The sequence below is a fragment of the Oncorhynchus mykiss genome, chromosome 4 (assembly GCF_013265735.2).
Source record: "Oncorhynchus mykiss isolate Arlee chromosome 4, USDA_OmykA_1.1, whole genome shotgun sequence".
NCBI classification, from domain to species: domain Eukaryota; kingdom Metazoa; phylum Chordata; class Actinopteri; order Salmoniformes; family Salmonidae; genus Oncorhynchus; species Oncorhynchus mykiss.
The window spans coordinates 19,534,074-19,561,015 of record NC_048568.1 but is presented as its reverse complement, the minus strand read 5'-3'; the positions used below and the strand labels follow the sequence as shown (position 1 = coordinate 19,561,015).

Sequence of the window (26,942 nt, the reverse complement as noted above, 5' to 3'; positions counted from 1 at the left end):
CAGGGCCTGAGTTTGAGGCTGACAGATAAACTAAATCAACTAAATGGAGTACAGTGATTAATGAACAGTCCAGCAGGCATCAGCTATGTAGCCAAGTCATCATAGGGTCCAGTGAACAGAAATAGATGAAACAGGGAAGCCGTTAGGTAGTCGTTACTACGCTAGCCGGGAGATGCGCCTGTCTCGAGGCTAACTGGTGCTAGCTTTGGGACAAGGGCGTCACCGACGTCCGGCAAAGGCCAGTTGAGGGCACATCGGACGGAATTACATCGGCAGACCAGTCGTGATGGATCGGCGCTATGATGACGTTGCGTCCCGTGCTAGATATGATCAATACAAGTGGATGTCGCAGATCCAACACTACTGGTATGCACTCTAGTCGGGTGAGCGATAACCTGGGTCATATTATAGGCTTTAGTCACAGTTAGAAGCTTCCTCTTGAGAGGATAGCTAGTTGCTAACCAGTCAATGTTCAGGTCATGCAGAAAATAGTCCTCCCTGTTAACATCACACACACTATCAAGCATTGCACATATATGTGTGTGTGTGATGTAGCTACAGACCCGGAAGCTTGACTCCGTCAGTCATTCCAGGCTTTTGGGAGGGAGGGTGGACAATGAGTTTGTCGTAGCAGATGTAAGCAATGTCCCCACACCCCCTGGCAGCTTTTATAGCTGGGAAGTCCTCGTTGAGGAAGATTTTAGTTCCTCTCAAGTTCTAGTCTCTCTCCAGAACAGCCATCTTGTCCTTGAACCTTAGGACCTTGACCACTATCGGCCTGGGTCTGTCACCTGGGCTCGTTACCGGTTTTTCAGAACTGTGGGTGCGATCCACCTCAATCTTCCTATGATCCATCTGCAGCATTTCGGTGATAATTTTCCTCACTTTGTCCCTAGACTCCATCCAGGTCTCAAGTGGAGACTCTCCACAACATTGCTATTCCTCCTGGATTGTCCCTCGATAGTCTGTTTTCACAGTCACCTGTAATAATGATTCACAGACAGTTCTGTCATCTCACGTGGACTTACAGTTTGTTGTCATCTTGCTGCAAGTCTCTTTCATGACATACACCTCTCCATGGAAGAACTGCAAACTGTTCTTAAAGTCTAGGACCTCTGGTCAGATCGCCCATACTTTTGTTAGTTGAGTCCGCCAGTTTTGGACAAATCATTTGAAGCAATTTTCCTGTTGCTGTAATAATTGCTTGGACATCTTGTTGATTTAAAAGATCACGCACCCGTGTTAGCAAAACACTGTCCTCTCCATTACTCCAACCTTCTTTAACTTTGTGCGGCATGATGGTAGCAATGTAGGCTAGTGCTGGTACTCCACAGGGTTCCAGCCAACACAGCTTGCAGGGCCGACAGAAATAGTAACAAAGAGTAGGTCCCAGCCACAAACGCTAAGTGGGGTCTATACGCCAAGTAACTCATGCACAATGGGAGCCAAAATTCTAGTATTTTGACATTCTCATTCATAAAAACACATTTAGCAATGCAATTCAATCTGCAGTGAGTAATGAAGAGAGAGGGAGATAGATAATTACGGTACCCATCAAACCACACAAAAAAACTATCTGTTGCGGCTGTGGCTGGAAAGTGTTCAGGAGCAGAGTATTACTATAATACCATACCAACCCTCTATGAACATGAGTGTTCCTGGACAGGGCATGTGGGCAAGAAAAACTCATAACACTGTCCATGAACACATGATATGATACAATTTATTGTCCTACGGGGATATTTGACCTGGAAAATTAAAGTGTGATGCTGCTTCCACATAAATAAATACATACATACATACAGTTGAAGAAGGAAGTTTACATACACATAGGTTGGAGTCATGAAACCTTGTTTTTCAACCACAAGGCAATGCTACCAAATACTAATTGAGTGTATGGAAACTTCTGACCCATTGGGAATGTGATGAAAGAAATAAAAGTAGAAATAAATCATTCTTTCTACTATTATTCTGACATTTCACATCCTTACAATAACGTGGTGATCCTAACTGACCTAAGACGGGGAGATTTTACTATGATTTAATGTCAGGAATTGTGAAAAACTGAGTTTAAATGTATGAGGGCATAAACTGATGCCAGCAGAGTAAGTAGACCTTCATGTGGTAAAATAAATGTTACAAATAAATAAATAAATAAATAAATAAAAGACCTACAACACATTTAAAAGCACATTACTGAACACTAGTGAGACTCATGTCACCTACGGTAGGCCGACAGTATATTTAAACCCGATAAAACTTGTTGCAACTAAAATGTAGTTGAAATAAGCATCTGCATGTTTGCCTGGCATGGATCGTTCGTCGCCCTCTTCAACCCCGCCAATGCCGCCTGATTCTCCGCCAATGACGTGACTCTCAGCCAATAATTACATTTAGAGGATTGGAGCAATCTAAATTCATATCTAAGGGGCATTTTACGTTAGGGCAAATCTGCTCTGTGAGAATATCTAAGGGTCTTTTACTATAATTATAATGCAGGGTTAATAATAATAACAATAACAATGATAGCTTTGTAAATAAGGATGCATAATGAAAAGAACATTACATGTGCAAAAGATGGTGGTATATATTTTTAACCAATTTTCTTTAACCAATTTTGGTCTTCAGTGCAGGGCCGACAGACAAGTTCCTTATTTGATTTATTTTATAACTGAAAGTGAAACCAACTTTCTATGGCTTTAAAAAAATATATATATATTTTGGAGATGATTTCATTTCAAATAACCGAAAGTGAGCAATTGTAACGTGGGGTGGCAGGTAGCCTAGTGGTTAGAGGGCTGGGCCAGTAACTGAAAGGTTGCTAGATTGAATCTGTGAGCAGACAGGGTAAAAATCTGTTGTTATGCCCCTGAACAAGGCAATTAACCCACTGCTCCTAGGCTGTCATTGTAAATAAGAATTTATTCTTAACTGACTTGCCTAGTTAAATAAAAGGACATTCTTGATGCTAGTAAAACTAAGTGCATGCTCTTCAACCGATTGCTGCCCGCACCCTTTACAAAATAGCCCCAACACTCTACTCAGCAAATTGGATGTAGTCTATCACAGTGCCATCCGTTTTATCACCAAAGCCCCATATACCACCCACCACTGCGACCTGTATGCTCTCGTTGGCTGGCCCTCACTACATATCCGTCGCCAAACCCACTGGCTCCAGATCATCTATACGTCTTTGCTATGTAAAGCCCCGCCTTATCTCAGCTCACTAGTCACCATAGCAACACCCACCCGTTGCACGCGCTCCAGCAGGTATATTGCACTGGTCATCCCCAAAGCCAACACTTCTGCTTCCAATGAAATGAACAAATTGCAAAAATCTCTGAAGCTGGAGTCTTATACCTCCCTCTCTAAACATCAGCTGTCTGAGCAGCTTACCGATCACTGTACCTGTAAATAGTACACCCAACTACCTCATCCCCATATTATTACTTACCCTCTTGCTATTTTGCACCCCAGTATCTCTACTTGCACATCATCATCTGCATATCTATCACTCCAGTATTTATTGCCTACCTCCCTACTCTTCTACATTTGCACACACTGTACATAGATTTTTCTATTTTTCTTTTCTTTTGTGTGTTTGACTGTACGTTTGTTAATGTGTAACTCTGAGTTGTTGTTTTTGTCACACTGCTTTGCTTTGTCTTGGCCAGGTCGCAGTTGTAAATGACAACTTGTTCTCAACTGGCCTACCTGGTTAAATAAAAATGATTTTTTATTTTTTATTTGGTATTTACCCAAGTTCTCTCTTAACTCCAGGACCACCAACAGTTTTTGTGGTTGTTGCCTGATACAGGACTCTAGTGCCAGAGGAGAGACTCTCAGACGAAAAACACCTCCATTAATTGCCACAGTTTAGACTACTGATAGATCAGCGTTCTAACTCCACCTTGTGATGGTGTGGTGCAATGACAGAATGCCACCATCTACCACTAACGGTCACGGCATAAGCTCAAAAGTTTTAAAGGAAGAACCACTGCACCTCTGCTGCAGAGGACAAGTTCATTACAGTTATCTGCAGCTCAGATTGCAGCCCAAATAAATGCTTCACAGAGTTCAAGTAACAGACACATCTCAACATCAACTGTTCAGAGGAGACTGCTTGAATCAGGCCTTCAAGGTCGAATTGCTGCAAAGAAACCACTACTAAAGGACACCAATAAGAAGAAGAGACTTGCTTGGGCCAAGTCACATGAGCAATGGACATTAGACCGGTGGAAATCTGTCCTTTGGTCTGATGAGTCCAAATGTAAGATTTTTGGTTCCAACCGCAGTGTCTTTGTGAAACGCAGAGTAGGTGAACGAATGATCTCCGCATGTGTGGTTCCCACTGTGAAGCATGGAGGAGGTCTGATGGTGTGGAGGTACTTTGCCAGTGACACTGTCTGTGATTTATTTAGATTTCAAGGCACACTTAACTAGCATGGCTTCCACAGCATTCTGCAGCAATATGCCATCTTATCTGATTTGTGTTTAGTGGGACTATAATTTGTTTTCAACAGGACAATGACCCAACACACCTCCAGGCTGTGTAAGGGCTATTTGACCAAGAAGGAGAGCAATGGAGTGCTGCATCAGAAAGAAGGAGAGTAATGGAGTGCTGCATCAGAAGACCTGGCCTCCACAATCACCCGACCTCAACCCAATTGAGATGGTTTGGAATGAGAGTGAAGGAATGAGAGTTTGGACTGCAGAGTGAAGGAAAAGCAGCTAACAAGTGCTCAGCATATGTGGGAACTCCTTCAAGACTGTTAGAAAAGCATTCCTCATGATGCTGGTTGAGAGAATGCCAAGATGTGCAAAGCTGTCATCAAAGCAAAGGGTGGCTACTTTGAAGAATCTCAAACATAAAATATATTTTGATTTGTTTAACACTTGTTTGGTTACTACATGATTCCGCATGTGTTAGTTCATAGGTTTGATGTCTTCACTATTATTCTGCAATGTCAAACATAGTAAAAATAAAGAAAAACCCTTGAATGAGTAGGTGTGTCCGAACTTTTTATTGGTGATTTAAGGCCTACTAACCAGGCTCCAGTCCTACCTCGGTGTCTCTTTTACTGTTTAGACATTTTATTGACAGGGGGGGACAAAGGAAGGTTTGTATATGTTCAGCCTGCATCTAGGCAACCTATAACACCATGCCAATGGCATCAGCTGACAATCTGTGTTCAGTACATGTGTGGGGTACGATATGACCTTTCTGGACCTTTTCTGACCCGTCTGCTCGAAAATGTCCTGTATAGACCTGTGATACACAACAATACGTTTTATACACATAGACTTTCAAAAGTGAAATCAATCACGTCTAAAGGCATGATACATAGTGACACATACTTGCCAGGATGACCATGTCCATGCCCCAGAATATACTCATGATCCAGCCCACCATGACGATGGCCGTGAGGATCTGGATGAAGGCTGCTGCGATGTTCAGCCAGAACACACAGCACATGTGGCGGTCGGGCAGGTCCGTCCGCGCTCCGCACAGCACCGTGAAGGCCGACACGAATGTACCTGCGGAGAGAAGACGCAGGTGTAAAGGCGCACGGACACACACACACACACACACACACACACACACACACACACACACACACACAAAATATTAGGACTCTGATGATCAAAGAGAGTGGGAGCAGGTCAAAAGAAGTTTCAAATACAATATTCATTCACATGCAGCAGTGCAACACTATGTAAACTGACCTATGGCCCAAAACATTGTCCAGTCAATTAGGAAAAGGTTCAATAATAAACTTGAATTATACCACAGCTGGTTTACTCTGCGGCAGTATAGTGAGCGTGTTTGTGCCTATGGTGATCTGAACCAAACCTCATACGGGGTAATTAATTTGAAGTGTTTCCAGAATCTGAACTATTCTCAATGGTTACATTTTGGCCTCTAAATCAATGTTACTTTCGCAAAAAAAAAAAAAAACAGCCAAAGGAAGTGAACAAATAAATATTCTCCCATTTTCCCACTATGTTTCATTTGAATCTGTCTTCGCAAATGAGACATACCATTAATCATACTGGAGATTCCAACGAGACACAGAGTAAGTAGACTGCCAGAGATCTGCCTCCCTTTCCCTTTAAAACGGGCCAATCAGGCTAAGAATAGCCTCCAAATTTCCTCTGTAGGCAGATAAACATGATTTACAGGGAAAGAGCTCAACAATCAACAGACAGCAGCAGGGGACTAGCAGTCCTTGTGTTCACTGTTCCTGTGCCAAGTTTGGCTTGTTCAGATGAGACCATTTCATAATTGCATCAGAATGGTAGGTTCAATTTTACACAACATCTAATTTAGGAGAACTATAGTTAACAGACTTGTGAAATGCTCTTTAATTGATTGATATAAGGATTTCATCCAAATAATTTAGAGGGTTATGTATGTGAGAATGAACATGACAGATCGGTTGATTTCAGACCGACTTGACATGCTGCTTAATTGCTGTCCTTTTCAAATCAAGGTTATATCCTACTGGAAATTCGTCCATACCATACTGATCTAGAGATAATCAAATTATGCCATGGTGAGAGATGATGCAAAATTGTCTCCTCTCAGTAATTCTAAATATGAACAGAGCACATGCAAGAATGTGAGAGTCACAACAAATCCTGACAGGCCCAGTGCAGCCAAAAACAATATTTTTCTGTGTTTTATATACTCTATAATGTACCACCCACGACCAGAAACTGCACCTAGCCTCAAAACAACCCTTTTTATCCCTTTTGTTTTTACACTGCTGCTACTTGCTGTTTATCTATGCATAGTCACTTTACCCCTACCTACATGTACAAATTACCTCAACTAACCTGTACCCCCGCACATTGACATGGTACCGGTAGCCCCTGTATATAGCCTCGTTATTTTTATTTTATTGTGTCATTTTTTTACTTTAGTTAATTTTGTAAATATTTTCTTAACTCCATTTTCTTAAAACTGCATTGTTGGTTAATCTCAGTAAGGTCTACTCCTGTTGTATTCGGAGCATGTGACAGATACAATTTGATTAGTTTTGATTAGATTTAATTAGTACAGGCCAATTCCACATACCATACAATTCAATGCACGAGGACTACCTTTAACCATGTTCACAGAAAACTTTGCATCTGCACTGCTTAAGTAAATATGCTTTTGTCAAACTTTCAGTGGACATTTTTAAAAGTAGTCCTTGTGCATAGAGTTATATGGTTTGTTAAAATTTGCATTCATTGGTGTTTTGTTTGGAATACATTTTAAAGTGAAAAATCTCAGTGTCAGCATCACTGTTACCATGGAATTGCCCTACAGCATGTGGTCACAGATAGTAAGAGCTTTCTGCAATGACACTTATAATAACATACATTCAATCTGTGATTAGAACAAAACATTTGGGGTGGCAGGTAGCCTAGTGGTTAGAGTGTTGGACTAATAACTGAAAGGTTGCTAGATCAAATCCCTGAGCTGACAAGGTACAAATCTGTTGTTCTGTCCCTGAACAAGGCAGTTAACCCTAGGCCATTATTGGAATTTGTTCTTAACTGACTTTCTTTCCTAGTCAAATAAAATAGGTAAAGACAAGAAACACAAATAAAAGTCCAACCACTGTTGGTGGAATTTCCATCAATAATCTTTGTTTCGCTTGTCTCCACCCCCTCCAGGTGTTTCCCATTATCCTGTGTTTGTGTGTCCAGTGTGTCAAGCCTACCAGTGTTTTTCTATCCCTGTTTTCTAGTTTTCCCAGATTTGACTGACCCTGACCCTGAGCCTTCATGCCATTCTGTACCTTTCGGACTCTGCTCTGGATTACTGGTCTGAGTCTGCCTGACCTTGACCTGTCATTTGCTCCCTGTTTTTGTAATAAACTTTTGTAACTGTCTGCATCTGGGTCTTATCCTGAGGTCTGATAGTACGAACTGGTGATGACTGACCCTGCAGCTCCGCAACGCCATCTCCTCCCATGGAGCCACCATTAAGAGACATGAGGAGATACTCAGAGGTCTTATGGACTGATTCCAGACATTGGCAGAAGGCCATGACTGTGCCTTGAATACAGTGCTGAAGCAATTCTGTGGATTATCTATGAGGCCGCCGGCCACGACAGTACCCCACCCCCCCCCCCCCCCCCCCCCCCCCCCCCCCCCCCCAGTAACACCGCTGTCAGCAGTGCGTCTCTCCAGGCCACCCCAGCTTCCCAAGAACCCCGCTTAAGTCCTCCGGAACACTTTGCTGGAGGGTCAGGAACCTGTCGGGTGTTTTTCTCCCAGTGATCCCTCATTTTCGAGCTGCAGCCTTCCCCTAGAGTGCTCGAAGATAGAGTATCTCATAACACTAATGTCCGGGAGGGCTCTTGCCTGGGCTAGGCACAGTGTGGGAAAAACAATCTGCCGTGAGTTATCCTGGAGGAGTTCGTGGCTGTGGTGAAAAAGGTTTTTGATTCTCCGTTGTCTGGGAGAGAGACTGCCTGGAAGTTACTTCAGCTTCGCCAAGACTCCCGCAGTGTGGAAGACTATGCGGTTGATGTCTGCGCTTTGGCTGCCGAGAGTGCCTGGAACACAGAGTTCCTGTTCGTCATATTCCTTAAATTATTATCGGAGGAGGATAAGGACGAGCATGCAGCCCGGGAGCTGCCTACGGATCTCAATTGGCTCATCGCCTTGACCATCGATCGATGGGTGGCTACGGGAACAGGTGGGAGAGGAGGTCTGATTCCAGTCCCAATCGCTTGCCAAAGGATCCCACCTTGCCTCCGAGGAACTCCGGAAGTCCCCGGCGTCTACGTCTCCGAGGATCCGAGCTTACCCGAGGTCCCCCGAGAGTCTTTGAGGTCTGCCGACTCGCCTTTTTCCGGGGAACTTGGCAGAGCTAGGCTGTTTCCAGCCGAATGCTTATGCTGACTTAACACCCAGAGCTGTCTGTATTGTGGAACTGCTGGTCATTTTGTGTCTACCGGTCCTTTAAATAGACCAGGCTCATCAGTAGTTTATGAGTACTCTGGTATGCCACACTGAGTTTTTCTTCTCCACTTATTCGCACCCCTCTCCATGCCAACCTGCTGTTGGGTGACTCAGTCTAAATCTCTCTGGGTTCTCATTGACTCTGGGGCCAACGAGAGTTCCATGGACGCCACCCTGGTGTCTGAGCTGGGCATCCCCACTCAGCCCCTCTCCAGTCCCCTGGACGTTAGAGCACTGGATGGGTACTCCATAGGCAGGGTTACCCACAATACTACTCCTATCCACATGCGTGTGTCCCGGAACCACAGTGAGTCTATACAGTTTATGCTCATCAAGTCTCCTCCGGTTCCCATGGTATTGGGGTGTTCTTGGCTCTAGCGCCACAATCCCCTTATCAACTGGACTGTGGGTACTATTGGGGGCTGGAGCCCGTTCTGCCATGCCCATCGCCTGAAGTCGATGCAGCCTGCCTCGGGAACATCTTCCTGTGGGCTCGGAAGAAGCCTCTGACCTCTCAACTGTTCCCGTGGTAGTACCAGGATCTCTGGGAGGTTTTCAGCAAGGCCCGGGCCACTTCGAATCTCCGGCATCAACCCTATGACTGCAGGATCAACCTTCTCCCGTGCACTACGGCTGTTTTTACTGTCGGGTCCGGAGACCAAGGCTATGGAGACCTGCATCAAGGACTTCCTGGCTGCAGGGGGTATCCATCCTTCTGCCTCCCCCTCAGCGCCCGTGCATCGACTACCTGGGCCTCAATGACATCACGGTTAAAAAAAACGTTACCCGCTACCACTCATCGCATCGGCTTTCGAGTAACTCCAGGGGACCACTATCTTCTCTAAGTAAGACCTGCAGAAGACCTTCCACCTGGTACAGTTACAGGAAGGTGACGAGTGGAAGACAGCCTTTAACACTGCTAGCGGACACTATGAATACCTGGTGATGCCATTTAGTTTGACCAATGCTCCTGCTCTGTTCCACGCCCTAGTTAATGACGTTCTCAGGGACATGTTGAACCGGTTTGTGTTCATCTACCGCAACGATATCCTCGTCTTTTCCCGCTCAGTTTAAGAACCCGTTCGCCATGTCCGACAAGTCCTCCAGCGTCTCCTGGAGAACCAGCTGTTTACCAAAGCCGAAATTTGCGACTTCCATTGCTCCATCATGTCCTTCCTTGGATACATCATCGCTGCTGGGAATGTGAAGATGGATCTGGGAAAGGTGAGCGCTGTGGTGGATTGGCCCTAACCCACGTCCAGAGCGCAGCTGCACGTTTCAGGCAAGCTCAATGGGCCCTGTTGTTCACCCGGTTCAACTTCACCATCTCCTACTGCCCGGGGTCTAAGAATGTTAAGCTGGACGTGCTTTGACACCGCAATTGTCCTGCTTCTACACCCTTGGACATTCTTCCTACCTCGTGCCTGGCGGCTACCCTCGTCATGGGTACAGAGAAACAGGTCCATGAGGCTCAGCGTTCCCAACCGGACCCCGGGGGGCCTGTCGGACCCTGGCCTTTGTGCGACAACACTTTTGGTGGCCCATCATAGTTCCGGATGTCTCCGCTTTCGTCGCCGCCTGCACTGTCTGTGCTCAGAACTAGAGGTCGACCGATTAATCAGTATGGCCGATTAATTAGGGCCGATTTCAAGTTATGACAATCGGAAATCGGTATTTTTGGGCGCCGATTTCTTTTTCTTTTTTCTTTAAAAAAAAATAGCTTTATTTAACTAGGCAAGTCAGTTAAGAACATCTTATTTTCAATGACGGCCTAGGAACGGTGGGTTAACTGCCTCGTTCAGGGGCAGAACGACAGATTTTCAACTTGTCATCCAATCTTGCAACCTTACAGTTAACTAGTCCAACGCAATAACGACCTGCCTCTCTCTCGTTGCACTCCACAAGGAGACTGCCTGTTACGCGAATGCGGTAAGCCAGGGTAAGTTGCTAGCTAGCATTAACCTTATCTTATAAAAAACATTCAACTATAATCACTAGTTAACTACACATGGTTGATGATATTACTAGATATTATCTAGCGTGTCCTGCGTTGCATATAATCTGACTGAGCATACAAGCATACAAGTATCTAAGTATCTGACTGAGTGGTGGTAGGCAGAAGCAGGTGTTCATTCATTCAAACAGCATTTTCATGAGTTTTGCCAGCAGCTCTTCGTTGTGCGTCAAGCATTGTGCTGTTTATGACTTCAAGCCTATCAACTCCCAAGATGAGGTTTGTGTAACCGAAGTGAAATGGCTAGCTAGTTAGCGCGCGCTAATAGCGTTTCAGACGTCACTCGCTCTGAGCCTTCTAGTAGTTGTTCCCCTTGCTCTGCATGGGTAACACTGCTTCGATGGTGGCTGTTGTCGATGTGTTGCTGGTTCGAGCCCAGGGAGGAGCGAGGAGAGGGGCGGAAGCTATACTGTTACACTGGCAATACTAAAGTGCCTATAAGAACATCCAATAGTCAAAGGTATATGAAATACAAATCGTATAGAGGGAAATATAATATAATAACTACAACCTAAAACTTCTTACCTGGGAATATTGAAGACTAAAAGGAACCACCAGCTTTCATATGTTCTCATGTTCTGAGCAAGGAACTGAAACGTTAGCTTTCTTACATAGCACATGTTGCACTTGTACTTTCTTCTCCAACACTTTGTTTTTGCATTATTTAAACCAAATTGAACATGTTTCATTATTTACTTGAGGCTAAATTGATTTGATTGATTTATTATATTAAGTTAAAATAAGTGTTCATTCAGTATTGTTGTAATTGTCATTACTTAAAAAATATATATTTAAAAAAAAACAAACAAAAAAACGTCCGATTAATCGGTATCGGCTTTTTTTGGTCCTCCAATAATCGGTATCGGCGTTGAAAAATCATAATCGGTCGATCTCTACTCAGAACAAGACCCCTCTGCCTGCCCTTGACCTGTCGTTTGCCTGCCCCCTGTTTTTATAAACTTTTGTTACTTCGAACTGTCTGCATTTGGGTCTTATCCTGAGGTCTAATACTCTCCTCTGTTTCTGTCTCTGTTCCTGTCTCCCTCTCTCACCAAAGCCCCTTCTCACTCAACCCCCCACCCCATCCCTCCCCCGCCCACCCCTGCACAGAGTCTGTGTGTGGAGTGAGACAGGGGGATGGTGAGTGTCATCGTCCTCATGCATTAAGCCGCTGATGAATGTAATTTTCTCAAGCGTTCACACTTAGTGCCCACTGAAAAAGAGGGAGGTTAATTATCCTGTTTAGTCCATGTTTTTTGACGACAAGAGAGAAATAGAAAACTCTCACTGCAAGTGGCCTTGGAAGGGACCACTTGTGACAGAATTAGAGGGGAACTCATCTGAGCTGAAGAAGCAGAGAGAGAGAGGGAGAGAGAGATGAGAGAGAGAGACCTTTTTAACCACTCAAACAATGTCAACAGTACTGAGCACCAATGAGTGTCTCATGTTGTTCCACACTTCAGTCCAGGTGCTAATTTGTTGGATAATCTAAAAAGCTTGTCCTTCATGATTTCAATCTACTCGTCTGTGCTATTCAAAGCATTGTTTTTCACATTTATGATTGAACATTGTTCATGGTGTAGTTCCAGAATGATTCAAAAAGGTCATTTCCACACAACATTTAGATACCCTGTCTTTGTAAAGTAAATCTACTAATGCTCGGGTGGCACCAAATAAATTAAGAAACTCGATTCTAGCCAAAGGCCCTAAAGAGTTCACAGGCTGGTATTTATTAACCCACACAGAAACAGAAAACTGGATATGCCGAGATTGAAATAGAAAATGACCTCTGCTAAATTTAACCTTGGCTAAAAACATACTCCCCCTGCCTCACAACAACCGCCTCCAATCCCATACTCACTCACTCACTCACTCACTCACTCACTCACTCACTCACTCACTCACTCACTCACTCACTCACTCACTCACTCACTCACTCACTCACTCACTCACTCACTCACTCACTCACTCACTCACTCACTCACTCGACCCTAGCCTTTTTTGGGGACCCAAGTGAAATTTTGTTCTGAGCATCAACAAAAAAATGTGACCACCCCGTGTCGACAATGGAGAGAAGAAAATGACATTTTGGAGTTAATGTGTATAATTGCAGGAAATTATGCCATGGAATGTAGAGAAAATGTTTCAGTGTTAAAGCAAGTTTTCTGCAATTCTACACATTTTGGCATGGGGCAGAGGGAAGATTTTTGAAATGTATAACAAATTTCATGCAATTCTACTCATTTTGCCATGGGGTGGCTTTTCTACTCAATTTGCCATATAGTGGAGAGAAATGTTTGCAGTTTTGAATACGATATCTGAGTGAGTGTGGCGAACAAAATCAATGCCCCCCCTCCTCGACGGTAATTTGACAATGGTTACTACAACTTTAGAAAGCTGGAAAGACTAACTTACCAATCTAAAAAATGTTAGCTGACATGGGCTAATTGACTCACTGTCAGTGACTGACAACAAGAGAAAAATTGCTGATGCACAACCAATTTTCAAATTGCAACTTGTGTATTGTACTATTCTAACTCAACATTAACTGTTTTTCTTTGGGGGGGGGGGGGGGGGGGGTTCATCTGCGGGCCTAGAAAATGGGGTCCGTGGCCACCAGTTGCCCATCCCTGCTCTAGCACTAGCTGACACAGCCAATCAATCCTTCACCCATGCAACCACCCCCACTTTCACTGGGCCTGGCTGCCTACCTGGGCTCAACATCTGCTCTCTCAACAGATCTGCTCTCTCATTATGGCGGCATACTACAACATCCATGCTCTAGCTGGCTGGAGAGGGCCACATGTCAATTTGTTTGGATTATATCGCCTCCAAACATATTGGGATAGCGTATAACTAGTGGATGGTTAACTTGCATCAAAGCAAAACCCCACATTCAGTACTGTCTGTGCCTACCTGTGTTTCTGATCCCTAGACGCTAACAAACTGTGTATGACAGCTAGATAACAGTCTCTCTTTCTGTGTGTGTGTGTGTGTGTGTGTGTGTGTGTGTGTGTGTGTGTGTGTGTGTGTGTGTGTGGCAGACGTGGGATTAGCCTTGAGGTTGGGCACATGGGAGATGTGTAGCCTGCCATGATGGCACTATTGTCAAAGTCTTTCCAGCATGCACACCGGAAATTGAAAATGTGTGCTTAAGTGACCTCAATTTATCATTTTTATAAAATGACACAAGCTCAAGGACAAGTGCAGCATGCACTCTGGGCATGTGACAGCAGCGCCATACTGTAACAGGCTGCAGGTGCTACAATGTATGACTAATCTAATTTGATTAGTTTGAATGGCCAGAATCTAGAACATATACACTCTTAGAAAAAAGGGTTCTTCAGATGCCCCAAAGGAGAAAGAACCCTTTTAGGTTCCATGGTGAACCCTCCGTGGAAATGGTTTTACATGGAACCCAAAAGAGTTCTACCTGGAACTAAAAGGGTTCTACTTGGAACCAAAAAATGGTTCTTCAAAGGGTTCCCCTATTCGGACAGCCAAAGAACCCTTTTAAGTTCTACATAATACCTTTTTTTACGAACAGTTTAGGGATCCAGTTTGAATTAAATTATATTAGATTGATTGACTGTGTTTGAAAAAACAGTATCCAAATATCACATCAACTCTACTCATCTGTTGCAATTGTGGTGGGTTGTAGAATATTTCTGCATCAAGTGCGAAAACCTGGCAAGAAACACCTTTCTCCCATTGGTATTAGACCGCACTTTATCAAGGGCATGGAGCTGCTTGTTTACAATGAAGTAAACTCTAACAGGCTGACCACACCACTAGTGTCGCGAGCATTGCAAAATAAATGTAGAAATCTATGTTATTCAATTATTGCACCCACACTGCTCGCGTTTGCCAACGAGCGTCTGCGTTGCCAAGGGCTAAAATAGAAATCAGTTCTATTTCTGATGCAGATCGCGCTGCAAGTCCTGCCTCTCCCATCTCCTAATTGGTTTATATAAGCAGGTACCCACGTGCCATCTCCTCATTGGTTATACCCACGTGGGTGACTGAAAGACGAACGAGGTCAGTGGCAGTAATGCACCTAATTTATGAAAGTTGCCAATCGCGATATAAAGTCAGGAGAAGAAAAAGCGTGGAAGGAAGAGAGATGAATAGAAACGATTCGGTTGACCGGTTTGTGTGTGGATTAATTGGCGGAGTAGAGGACCTTGTGCATTTCAGGTAAAATAACAACTCAATGTTTATATCCCAGGACAAATTAGCAAGCATGTGCAAGCTAACTAGCTAAATTGCCATGAATGTTTAATGCTTTTCGACCTGTCCTCAAATGAATATAATTGGTTCAGAGTTTGTTTTGATATTTTGTGTCGAGGTCACCTTTGGTGTGGGGGGAAAAAATAAATGTGTGCTCGATGGGTTCCGTGTTAGGGAGAGACTTGAACCGTCTCTGAGGTTTGATTTTAAAACATTCCCATTGAATAATAGTTCTTATTGATATTAATTTGTCAACACTCAACCAAGATCCCAAATACACATGACCCTGAAACAGCAGGGGTAGCCTATTGTCTACTTCTAAATAAACCCACGTTATTCTCTTTCCCAAACCAAACACAAAGCCATTCTGGAAGTTCAGTCAACACAATTAGAGACTGGGGGAGGATATCAAGATGTCCTCATGCAGCCCGACGCTTTTGCATCATATGATGGATCTCTGCTCTTATGAATCATTTTGCGATGTCTACCCAGACCTCATTTTCCTCTGTTTTCAGTAATGGAAATGTGCATGTGTCTGGATGGAGCTGATTAAGTTGCTTCTGGGAAGGAAGGCTCACGTTTATTGCTTAGAGGGGGTTTGTCATTAATCATCCAGCACTTACTCTGACACGTCACTGTAACCACTCACCACGTACGGCAATTTGTTCTGGCCCAATGTATTTACATTTCTGATGGCCACCGGGTTTCTGTACAGTATTAAAGCAGGATGGATGGTAGAGATGGAAGACGTGTGTCTGATGTTATCTTACTCATCTAAAGGGTGAAACATAAATTCTCTGTGCTTCTGTTGGGGTGAGGATCTGTAAGCCAGCTGTGTCGCCGGACCAATGCCAAACCAAGCATCTCCATGGCATCGCTCTCTCTCTCTTTCATCTCTCTTCTCTCTCAGTCCTAATAAAGCTTGTTTACAGTGTGTTAGATGGCCAGTACTGTACTGTAAGATATCCAATGAGTGTACAAAACCATAGGAACACATTTCTAATATTGAGTTGCACCCCCTTTTGCCCTGAGAACAGCCTCTATCTGTCGAGGCATGACCTACAAGGTGTCGAAAGCATTCCACAGGAATGCTGGCCCATGTTAACTCCAATGCTTCCAACAGTTGTGTCAAGTTGGCTGGATGTCCTATAAGCGGTGGACCATTCAGGAAACTTTTGAGCCTGAAAAACCCAGCAGCGCTGTAGTTCTTGACACATTCAAACTGGTGCGCCTTGCACCTACTACCATACCCTGTTCAAAGGCACTTAAATATGTTGTGTTACCCATTCACCCTATGAAAGGAACCCATACACAATCCATGTCTTGTCTTAAGGCTTAAACATCCTTCATTAAACAGTCTCCCCCCCTTCATCTAAACTGATTGAAGTGGATTTAACAAGTGACATCAATAAGGGATCATAGCTTTTACCTGGATTCACCTGGTCAGTCTATGCTATGGAAAGAGCAAAAAAATGTCATGGCATATTCTATGCAGGTCTACCATCTTGGGATTAAAAATGTGAGTGGTCGTTTCAGGTGTATGCAATTAGCTTTCCCTAAAACAGCCCATAATCTCCCCCTGCTATGCGTCCTACTCCTGCTGAGTGTCACCAGAAAGAAAGACACAGCCATCCATAGAGAAGACCTTTAAATGGTAGGAACAGCCTTCTGTTCTGGTAGCTCTACCTGCTGTCATGGAAACGGCAGCGTACTACGGGGAGGGAGAGCAATGGGAGTGGTACAATGGGGGCCCTGTAACCATTCAGAAGGCCTTGTGATTAAAGGAGCCAATAACAACTGCTCTGTAACAGGTTAGGGGACAGAGAGAAGCCACACATGGCCTGTTGCTTCTGTGGTTTGACTGTGGTTTTCCTACGTTGTTTTTGATGCTGCCTTTTTAATTTTATGAATCACATTGTAATGCTTTGCCATTGTCAGAATGCTATTCTATGATGTATCCACAGAAGAAGAAAAAACACATCCTGTCCAAGGTTACAGTGGTCTTCCCATTGTGTGAAAACTAATGGAGAGTGATACAGTACCTCCAACTGTCTCACTTGTTGATCAGATTATAATGGACATCCACCACAATACCTTCATTGTAAAAGACGGGAAGACACAAAGGTGAAGAAAGATTGAGCAAAAAAATAAGAGGATTTCTTTAATTCTCCATCAAGACCAATAATTAGAACTAATTGTTCTTTCAAATATACTGTTTTTACATTTAGGGAGCTTCATGTAGCCTACAATGAAAACAGGTCTGAACAGTTAAAAAAACAGATACCAAAGTCCAATTTGAATGTTTCCATTGGCATGTCTTTGAAGGGTATTCCTACGACTAGTCATTGATCTTGAAACTGAATTCAATTTGGACCAGCCTCGCCAAACAGATAAGGATCACATGGGACGAAAGCCAATGCTATTTCCCTCAACCAATGAATCCCCATCCCTCTGTCCACAGTCCCAGTCACACTATCTGGTCTCACTCTAAAGGTAGCCTAATTTCTCTCTCTAGAAAGCTGCTGGTGAAAGGTGCTGACAAACAAGCTAGCAGATATTCATTTATTTCGTCAGTTCAGCAGAGGATTTTTTTTATATATTTCTTTCAATTATAGCCGTATCAAATCCAGTGCCAATTAACGAGATTTCATTTAACTTAATTTGGCACACAGCACATGCCACTAGCAATTACAGTAAACACAAGGAGAGGGTGTGTTAGATATGGCTCACTGACTGTAGAGGGGAGGAGATGTCTTTTTGTATTTAGCACTCAGCTACTGTACATTACTACTTTCTATCCGCTCTCTGTTCCTCATCTCAGGTGCTGACTTCACAGACGCCCAATCTGACCAGTCAGAATCTGGCCCTAAGAAATATCTCTCCTTCCTAATAAAACATAAAGCTGCTACTTAAAAACAGCTTTGCCCAGCACCTGTGAATGCATTTATTTTCTCTCAGTCGTGGGACTAGTGGAAATCCCAGTTGATGTGATGGCCTTGCAGGAAGTGTGATGCTGTTTCAGTGTAAATAGGCTGATGAGACAGCAACACTAGCCAGGGTATAGGTCAAACCACAAAATCAAGAATAAGACTGGTGATTGGACAAAACCTGAAGAGACATGATAGTCACACAGAAACCTCAGCTGCTGCTGGGTGACATGGGAACTGGGAAGGCCTGTTGGCAGCTGGCAGTCTCACCCACAACACTCAGTATAGCCAGTCCTGACTGAGAAGGGAGGAAAGCTCTTTTTCACTGGTGTGGATGGCCAGATGGTGGACCAGACCACCCCACCCCACCCCTCGGGTTCCTGAGTGGCACAACGGTCTAAGGCACTGCATCTCAGTGCTCGAGGCGTCACCACAGACACCCTGGTTCGAATCCAGGCTGAATCACAACCGGCTGTGATTGGGAGTCCCATAAGGCGGCGCACAATTGGCCCAGCGTAGCCCGGGTTTGGCCGGTGTAGACCGTCATTGTAAATAAAAATGTGTTCTTAACTGACTTGACTAGGTTAAAAAAAGAATTTTAAAATACTTGAAAGAATAAATAAACATTAAAAAAAATACTAATAAAAACCACAAAAAATATAAAGAATTACATCTGGGCCAGCCAGGAACACAATGATATTACTGGGATGCCATGGATATGCCACATGGAGAGACACATTTATAGTGTTACACACTCAGTACTATAGACTCCCTAGGCCTAGTCCCCACAAAGACAGCCCAAAGAGGACAAGTCATAGTACTCGGGCCATGGATAGTGTCGTATAAAAGGGCGATCAATAACTGTGGTCAATAACCATGGATACATGAATCTGAAAGGAATCTAAGAAAGACTGTGTGTAGCTCCGTCTGGCTCTATTGAAACAGATACTGAATAGAAATACTGTATGATCAAATAACAACAGTGACTCAGTCAGTGAATGGCACTGGCAGTGAACAGCAGAGTAGGCCTAGTTCACTTTTCTAACGAGGGCCGAGCAGCTCCTGGCTCCTCTCCTTTCAGATGTGCCTGCTATGAAAGGGATATGTGGGGCCTGGGCTCCACAGGATTCATTAGGTTTAGGGCAGCATAGTGTGGAGATCAATGTTATGCTGAAAATGGAAATCACTACTATACAGATCCCATTACTGACTCCCATTAGATCCTCTAACTCCGTGGTCCAGGTTAGAGGTCGAGCGATTATGATTTTTCAACGCTGATACCGATACCGATACCGATTATTGGAGGACCCAAAAAAAGCTGATACCGATTAATCGGATGATTTTTTTAAATGTATTTGTAACAATGACTATAACAACAATACTGAAGGAACACTTATTTTAACTTAATATAATACATCAATAAAATATATTTAGCCTGAAATAAATAATGAAACATGTTCAATTTGGTTTAAATAATGTAAAAGCAAAGTGTTGGAGAAGAAAGTAAAAGTGCAATATGTGCCATGTAAGAAAGCTAACGTTTAAGTTCCTTGCTCAGAACATGACAACATATGAAAGCTGGTGGTTCCTTTTAATATGAGTCTTCAATATTCCCAGGTAAGAAGTTTTAGGTTGTAGTTATTATAGGAATTATAGGACTATTTCTCTCTATACGATTTGTATTTCATATACCTTTGACTATTGGATGTTCTTATAGGCACTTTAGTATTGCCAGTGTAACAGTATAGCCTCAGTCCCTCTCCTCTCCCCTACCTGGGCTCGAACCAGGAACACATCGACAACAGCCACCCTCAAAGCAGTGTTACCCATGCAGAGCAAGGGGAACAACTACTCCAAGTCTCAGAGCGAGTGACGTTTGAAACGCTATTAGCGCGCACCCCGCTGACTAGCTAGCCATTTCACATCGGTTACACCAGCCTAATCTCGGGAGTTGATAGGCTTGAAGTCATAAACAGTGCAATGCTTGAAGCACAGCGAAGAGCTGCTGGCAAAATGCACGAAAGTGCTGTTTGAATTAATGCTTACGAGCCTGCTGCTGCCTACCATCGCTCAGTCAGACTGCTCTATCAAATCATAGACTTAATTATAACATAATAACACACAGAAATACGAGCCTTATCTTATTAATATGATCGAATCCGGAAACTATCCTTTCGAAAACAAAACATTTATTATTTCAGTGAAATACGGAACTGTATTACATGTTACATTGCACAGCCTTCATGTTACATTGCACAACCTTCAATGTTATGTCATAATTACGTAAAATTCTGGCAAATTAGTTCGCATTGAGCCAGGCGGCCCAAACCGTTGCATTTTCCCTGACTCTGCGTGCAATGAACACAAGAGAAGTGACACAATTTCACCTGGTTAATATTGCCTGCTAACCTTTCTTTTAGCTAAATATGCAGGTTTAAAAATATATACTTCTGTGTATTGATTTTAAGAAAGGCATTGATGTTTATGGTTAGGTACACGGAGCAACAACAGTCCTTTTTCGCAAATGCGCACCGCATCGATTATATGCAATGCAGGACACGCTAGATAAACTAGTAATATCATCAACCACGTGTAACTAGTGATTATGATTGATTGATTGTTTTTTATAAGATAAGTTTAATGCTAGCTAGCAACTTACCTTGGCTTCTTACTGCATTCGCGTAACAGGCAGGCTCCTCGTGGAGTGCAATGAGAGGCAGGTGGTTAGAGCATTGGACTAGTTAACTGTAAGGTTGCAAGATTGAATCCCGGAGCTGACGAGGTAAAAATCTGTCGTTCTGCCCCTGAACAAGGCAGTTAACCCACCGTTCCTAGGCCGTCATTGAAAATAAGAATGTGTTCTTAACTGACTTGCCCCGAGTCCAAAAATACAGATTGTTATGAAAACTTGAGATTGGCCCTAATTAATCGGCCATTCCGATTAATCGGTCAACCTCTAGTCCAGATAGGGTACAGTGGCATCCGTACAAAGACAGAGGCATGCATAGAGGGAACTCCAAATGGGACCTATTGCCAGCCCAGCATCGCCTCTTGACAATTAGGTAACGGAAGATAACGGAGGAGAGGAGGAGGAGGAGAGGGAAGAAGGGCATATAAAACCAAATTGCAAAATCCATATTAAACAGCAGTGTTGCAATTACTGAGACTCTAGGGAGGAAGCATCTGACTGAGATTCTCAATGAATTCATCTTAATAGATGTGAAGAGATGAAGGGGAGTAATAGTTTGCTGATGAAATGTCTTTCTAATGTATATTATGTATCACTATTATGATATGCATCTCATAAATGTGTATTAATGATTTACACTATACATACACAAAAGTATGTGGACACCCCTTCAAATTAGTGGATTCGGGCTATTTCGCAAACACCCGTTTCTGACAGGTGTATAAAATCAAGCACAGTCATGCAGTCTCCATAAACAAACATTGGCAGTAGAATGGCCTTACTGAGAGCTCAGTGACTTTCAAAGTGGCACCGTCATAGGATGTCACCTTCACAACAAGTCAGTTTGTCAAGTTTCTGCCCTGCTAGAGCTGCCCCAGTCAACTGTAAGGGCTGTTATTGAGAAGTGGAAATGTCTCGGAGTAGCAACGGGTCAGCCGCGAAGTGGTAGGACACACAAGCTCACAGAACCGGACCACCGAGTGCTGAAGCGCGTAAAAATAATCTCTCCTCGGTTGCAACACTCACTACCGAGTTCCAAACTGCGTCTGTAAGCAACGTCAGCCCAATAACTGTTCGTCGGGAGTTTCATGAAATGGGTTTCCATTGCCGAGCAGCCGCACACCAGCCTAAGATCCCCATGCGCAATGCCAAGCGTCGGCTGGAGTGGTGAAAAGCTCACTGCCATTGGACTCTGGAGCAGTGGAAACCCTCTGGAGTGATGGATCCAGATGCCAGGAGAACGCTACCTGCACCAATGCATAGTGCCAACTGTAAAGTTTTGTGGAGGAGTAATAATGGTCTGGGGCTGTGTTTCATGGTTCGGGCTAGGCCCCTTAGGGAAATCTTAACGCTACAGCATATAATGACATTCTAGACAATTCTGTGCTTCCAACTTTGTGGCAACAGTTTGGGGAAGGCCCTTTCCTGTTTCAGCATGACAAAGCCCCCATGTACAAAGCGAGGTCCATAAAGAAAGGGTTTGTCGAGATCGGTGTGGAAGAACTTGACTGGCCCGCACAGAGCCCTGACCTCGACTCCATCGAACAACTTTGGGATGAATTGGAACGCCGACTGCGAGCCAAGCCTAATCGCCCAACATCACTGACCGACCTCACTAAAGCTCGTGGCTGAATGGAAGCAAGTCCCTGCAGCAATGTTCCAACATCTAGTGGAAAGCCTTCCCAGAAGATTGGAGGCTGTTATAGCATCAAAGGGAGGGACCAACTCCACATTAATGCCCATGATTTTGGAATGTGATGTTCGACGAGCAGGAGTCCACATGCTTTTGGTCAAGTACTGTGTCTAACAATTTGTATCACTAATTCACTTAATTGTGTATATTGCTATTGTTTAAAGTTATAGCCTCTCTTTCATGGAAGCCAGCTACCAGAGTTGACACTGGCAAAGAAGGGAACAGTTCTCCACAGAACGCTAAGGAAAGAAACTGTTTGGAGGTTCTCTTCTGCACTGTTCAGTAAATTTGGAGGAGTTGTTAAGATGGAGTGTCGTCTTGTTAATATTGGACACAATTTCAGAGAGCAAGCTAGCAAACCTGCCGTAGCTAGCTGCTTCCCAGATATTAGCTAGTGTTATCTAGCGATAATAGAATCTCCAACAAAGTTGACAGCAACAAAATTGGTATGTGGAAGTGCCTACAAAGAAGCTAACGTAAATTCACTCACTTTTGTACATCGCCTTGGTCCGTACAATTTACCTTATTTTAGCGCCCCAAAAACGTAAAACTTCCAGATCATCTGTAATGTCAATACCATTGTAAAGCACACTTTCTCCCCTTTCCTACAAAATAAATGACATGACCTAAACGCTGCCCGTTTCTGCATAATTCAAGAAGACAATGAGCACCGTCGGGTCTTTTTAAAAATGGCGGGTGGGGAAGCGAAACTAATGCGTGGTAGTGAGAAGGAGAACATTGTTTTTTTTCACTCGATCTGTCCAACTTATCACCTTATCGCCTCTAAAATGTAAATAAAACACTATAAAGAGTTTATATAATGTGTCATTACATACCTATTTAAAGGTTGTCGAATTTGAATCAGGTTTTTAGGACAGGGCTAAAGTTATCTTAGAAGTAAACAGCGGCTTTGAGAATGATGATCGCATGCAATGATGACGCAAAAAATGACTAGGTATCCCCCCTTACCCCCGTCACTGTCCATTTCTTGTTTTTAAAGGACGAGAGAAGTGCTACACCTGGTGGAGAGAGATTCTACGACAGAAATAACTTTTCTCCAATACTATAGAGCTATTACCATGTCGATCAACGCTTGAATAGATACCTAGTTCACACCACCGATTTTGAAGTCAACACAGTCGCTACAGTCCCATTAGTTTTCTTTGTAGCCTTGTTTGAATGTTGCGGTTGCGCACATTTGTACGGAATGGGGTGAGTTTACGTTATCCCATGAATCTTGAAAGTTTTAGTTAGAGCTTCCTCGAATACTTGCTCAGAAAGCTCAATGTTTTCCAGTCGTACGCTAATCCACTTCACCAAGGACTGTAAACAGCGAGGCTCTCATCCAAAAGCGGAAGTTATGTCACAGGCTCTCCCTTGTGCTCAGAGGGCACTTTCGTTACTGCAGTTTATCTGATGTACTGCCAAAAAGACAATAGAGAAGTTAAATTGTTCTAGTCCAAATAAGACACTTTAGTCATTACCTTTGTGCACAAAATAAAAATGTAATTACTAAAATATTTGTTGCAGGGTCCTTTTTTTTTCACTCAGAGTGTATGAGTGCATCAAAACTGTGATGTATCATGGGTAAAACGTGACCGACTGACTGATCTACAAATAATATTGAGTAGTTATTTATGATGCAAGTTGATTTGTAGATTAGTCAGTCTCACCTTGCCTTCAAAGTGGGCTGAAATGTCGAACGCATTAACATTTTATATTAATATCAATGTCTGTCAAGTTTTTGGATGACGTCATGATGACGTCGTCGCTCCTTCGCTGCTCCATGTACGCACTGAGCGCTAGTGAGCGGACAGAGTAGTCCCAGTAAAACCTGAACTAGCAAGATGGCAGCAACCACTTTTAGCTTTATGGCCTCGCTTTTCTCTTTACTCCTACGCCCAGCAAATGTTACAACCATGTCCCAAGCATCAGTGGTGCATTCATTACGTCTTGCAACGGAAACCGCTTACAGTTTAAGAACTGTAAGCAAAGGGAATGAAGGGAGCAGGGACCTACCAGAATTTGTCCAAAATAAAACAGTGTTTTGTTGCAAAACGTTTTAAGTTTGGAGTAAACAGTATCTGTTGCAAAACGTTTTGCAACAGAATGGCATAATTAATACACCCCGGGTGCGCATAACGGTGAATTCAGACATTCACAAAAAAATAAAATAATACAACTACAATGATAATATAAACGAATTTGTGATGAATACAAACCTTTTCAAAAAGTATGCAAATATTCAGTTCTAAGAAAAACCTAAGAAAAACAGTGCCATATGCTCACTGTATGCTTTCGATAGTTGCTACTTCACATGGTGTTATAAAAAAAGTTGCTAAATCAAAGTGTAAACTCACCTAAACCAGGAACAAAAGTGTTGAGAAATAGGCATATTACTGCTACTGGGAATGGCATGTATGGAATAGCTGCACGCAAAGGTCCTTTCTTCTCTCTTACTTGGACCACAACTCCACTGGTCGAAGAAGTAACTCCCTTTTCATTCATATCGGTGTCTTTCTGGTCCATCTTGAGCATAAAACACGCAAAGTGTGAAATATTTATCACACTGGATGAGCACACCTCTCCAAAGATGACCAACTGAACGAAGTGGACTGACTGTGTGTGTGTGTGCGTGTGTGTGTGTACGAAGGTAGCACGCAAGCACCGAGTATCTGCTCCTTTACACAGTTTTGTGAACACTGGTGGACTGACTACTTACTGTAGGTTACATAGCCTGATATATTTAAAGCGGCAGTACCCCGCTTGGTGTTTCAAAATATCTACCAATTAATGCCACCGAGACACCAAGAATTAGGCAAATAATAATTATAATAATAAATAAATACAACAAACAATATTTGCTCTATTTATATTCATATTATGGATGCACAACTAATGGCCTTTGGGTAGCAGAGAACACTGCATTTAAAACAGATATGTTCCTCTAGCTAAACCTCTCAGCTGCAGATTCACATGTGTAATAAAGTGTTGATAAATGTTGAGAACATCATGGGCTAGACAGTTCTGATTGGAGAATCGCCGTTTGCATCACAGAGCAGTGAAAAATAATCTATTAAATCCAGTTTTTAGATGCTACCTCCCCACCCCCCCCTTTACTTCACGTCTGCTAATTTTGCGTGACTCATTAGCCAACAACAGACAGGTGTAAAAGCAGGGGGAAAAAACTGAAAACATAGGATTTAATAGATTCTTGTTCACTGCTGTGCGATGCAAACGGCAATTCTCCAATCAGAACCGTCTACCGATTATGGATCTAGCTTCGAACGCAGGACAAATGCTCCTAGCAGGTGCATTCATTGGACCATGAGTTGTCTCAAACGCAGTCGCTACAGTCTGCCCTCATTAATTTATGAAATAATGAATCAAAGGTCTAACATTGGGTGAGGTGAGATAGAGAAAGAGAGAGAAAATAGAGAGGCAGAAAAAGGAAAGACAGCTTGACATGTAATACGGTTGAAGTTGGAAGTTAACATACACTTAGGTTGGAATCATTAAAACTTGTTTTTCAACCACTCCACAAATTTCTTGTTAACAAACTATAGTTTTGGCAAATCGGTTAGGACCGCCAACAAAAATAATGACCTACCCAAAACAGGACACCAAACAGTCCAAAAACATAACCAAACACAACCATCCACAAACAGAACAGAAAACAAGCCCGCACAAACGCAGGCGGGCATAGAAGGCTTAAATAGCCCTGAACAAAACCCCAAACGAGAAACAGGTAAAACCAATACAGACATGACCAACAGAAAAGGACAAGGGAATCGGTGGCAGCTAGTAGACCGTTGACGACGACTGGCGAGCGCCGCCTGAACAGGAAGAGGAGCCACCTTCGGTGGAAGTCGTGACAAGCTCTGTCAGGAGGAATGGGCCACAAATCACCCAACTTATTGTGGGAAGCTTGTGGAAGGCTACCCAAAACATTTGACCCAAGTTAAACAATTTAAAGGCAATGCTACCAAATACTAATTGAGTGTATGTAAACTTCTGACCCACTGGGAATGCGATGAAATAAATAAAAGCTTAAATAAATCATTCTCTCTACTATTATTCTGACGTCAATAAAGTGGTGGTCCTAACTGACCTAAGACAGTGAATTTTTACTAGGATTTTTACTAGGAAAAACTGAGTTGAAATGTATTTAGCTAAGGTGTATGTAAACTTCCGATTTCAACTGTAGATTCTAAAGGCTTTCCTGGTCCTTTTAAATGGCCTAGTCGTCTCCCAGCCCTGCTTCTTGGCTGCTGCTTGGTAATCATGCCTGATGTTTCCAGTGGGCCCACAGATAAAAGCTGAAATTACTGGGCTGTCCTATTAAAGCTCTGTGCAGAGCCTTAGGTTTACCCTGTAATTAATGGGATAATTAAGGGCAGTATGAGTCCAAATCAAGGGCACCGC

General features: G+C 43.2%; 1 protein-coding gene across 3 annotated transcripts in view; it reads right to left on the bottom strand.

The window, feature by feature from the left end:
* LOC110522255 (protein stum homolog) overlaps nt 1-25,219 on the bottom strand; it is a 41,053-nt gene extending 15,834 nt beyond the window's left edge. For 2 of the 3 annotated variants that reach the window (XM_021600488.2, XM_021600489.2), the window contains exons 1-2: nt 24,878-25,219; nt 5,359-5,538 (exon numbers count right to left, since the gene is read on the bottom strand). In XM_021600488.2, coding sequence (XP_021456163.1) covers nt 5,359-5,538; nt 24,878-25,055 — 358 coding nt within the window. In that variant the 5' untranslated portion in view covers nt 25,056-25,219. Of the gene's footprint in view, nt 1-4,981; nt 5,270-5,358; nt 5,539-24,877 lie in introns of those variants that run through there. The other variant, XM_021600487.2, reaches the window with a different exon arrangement.
* Nucleotides 25,220-26,942: the final 1,723 nt, after the last annotated feature.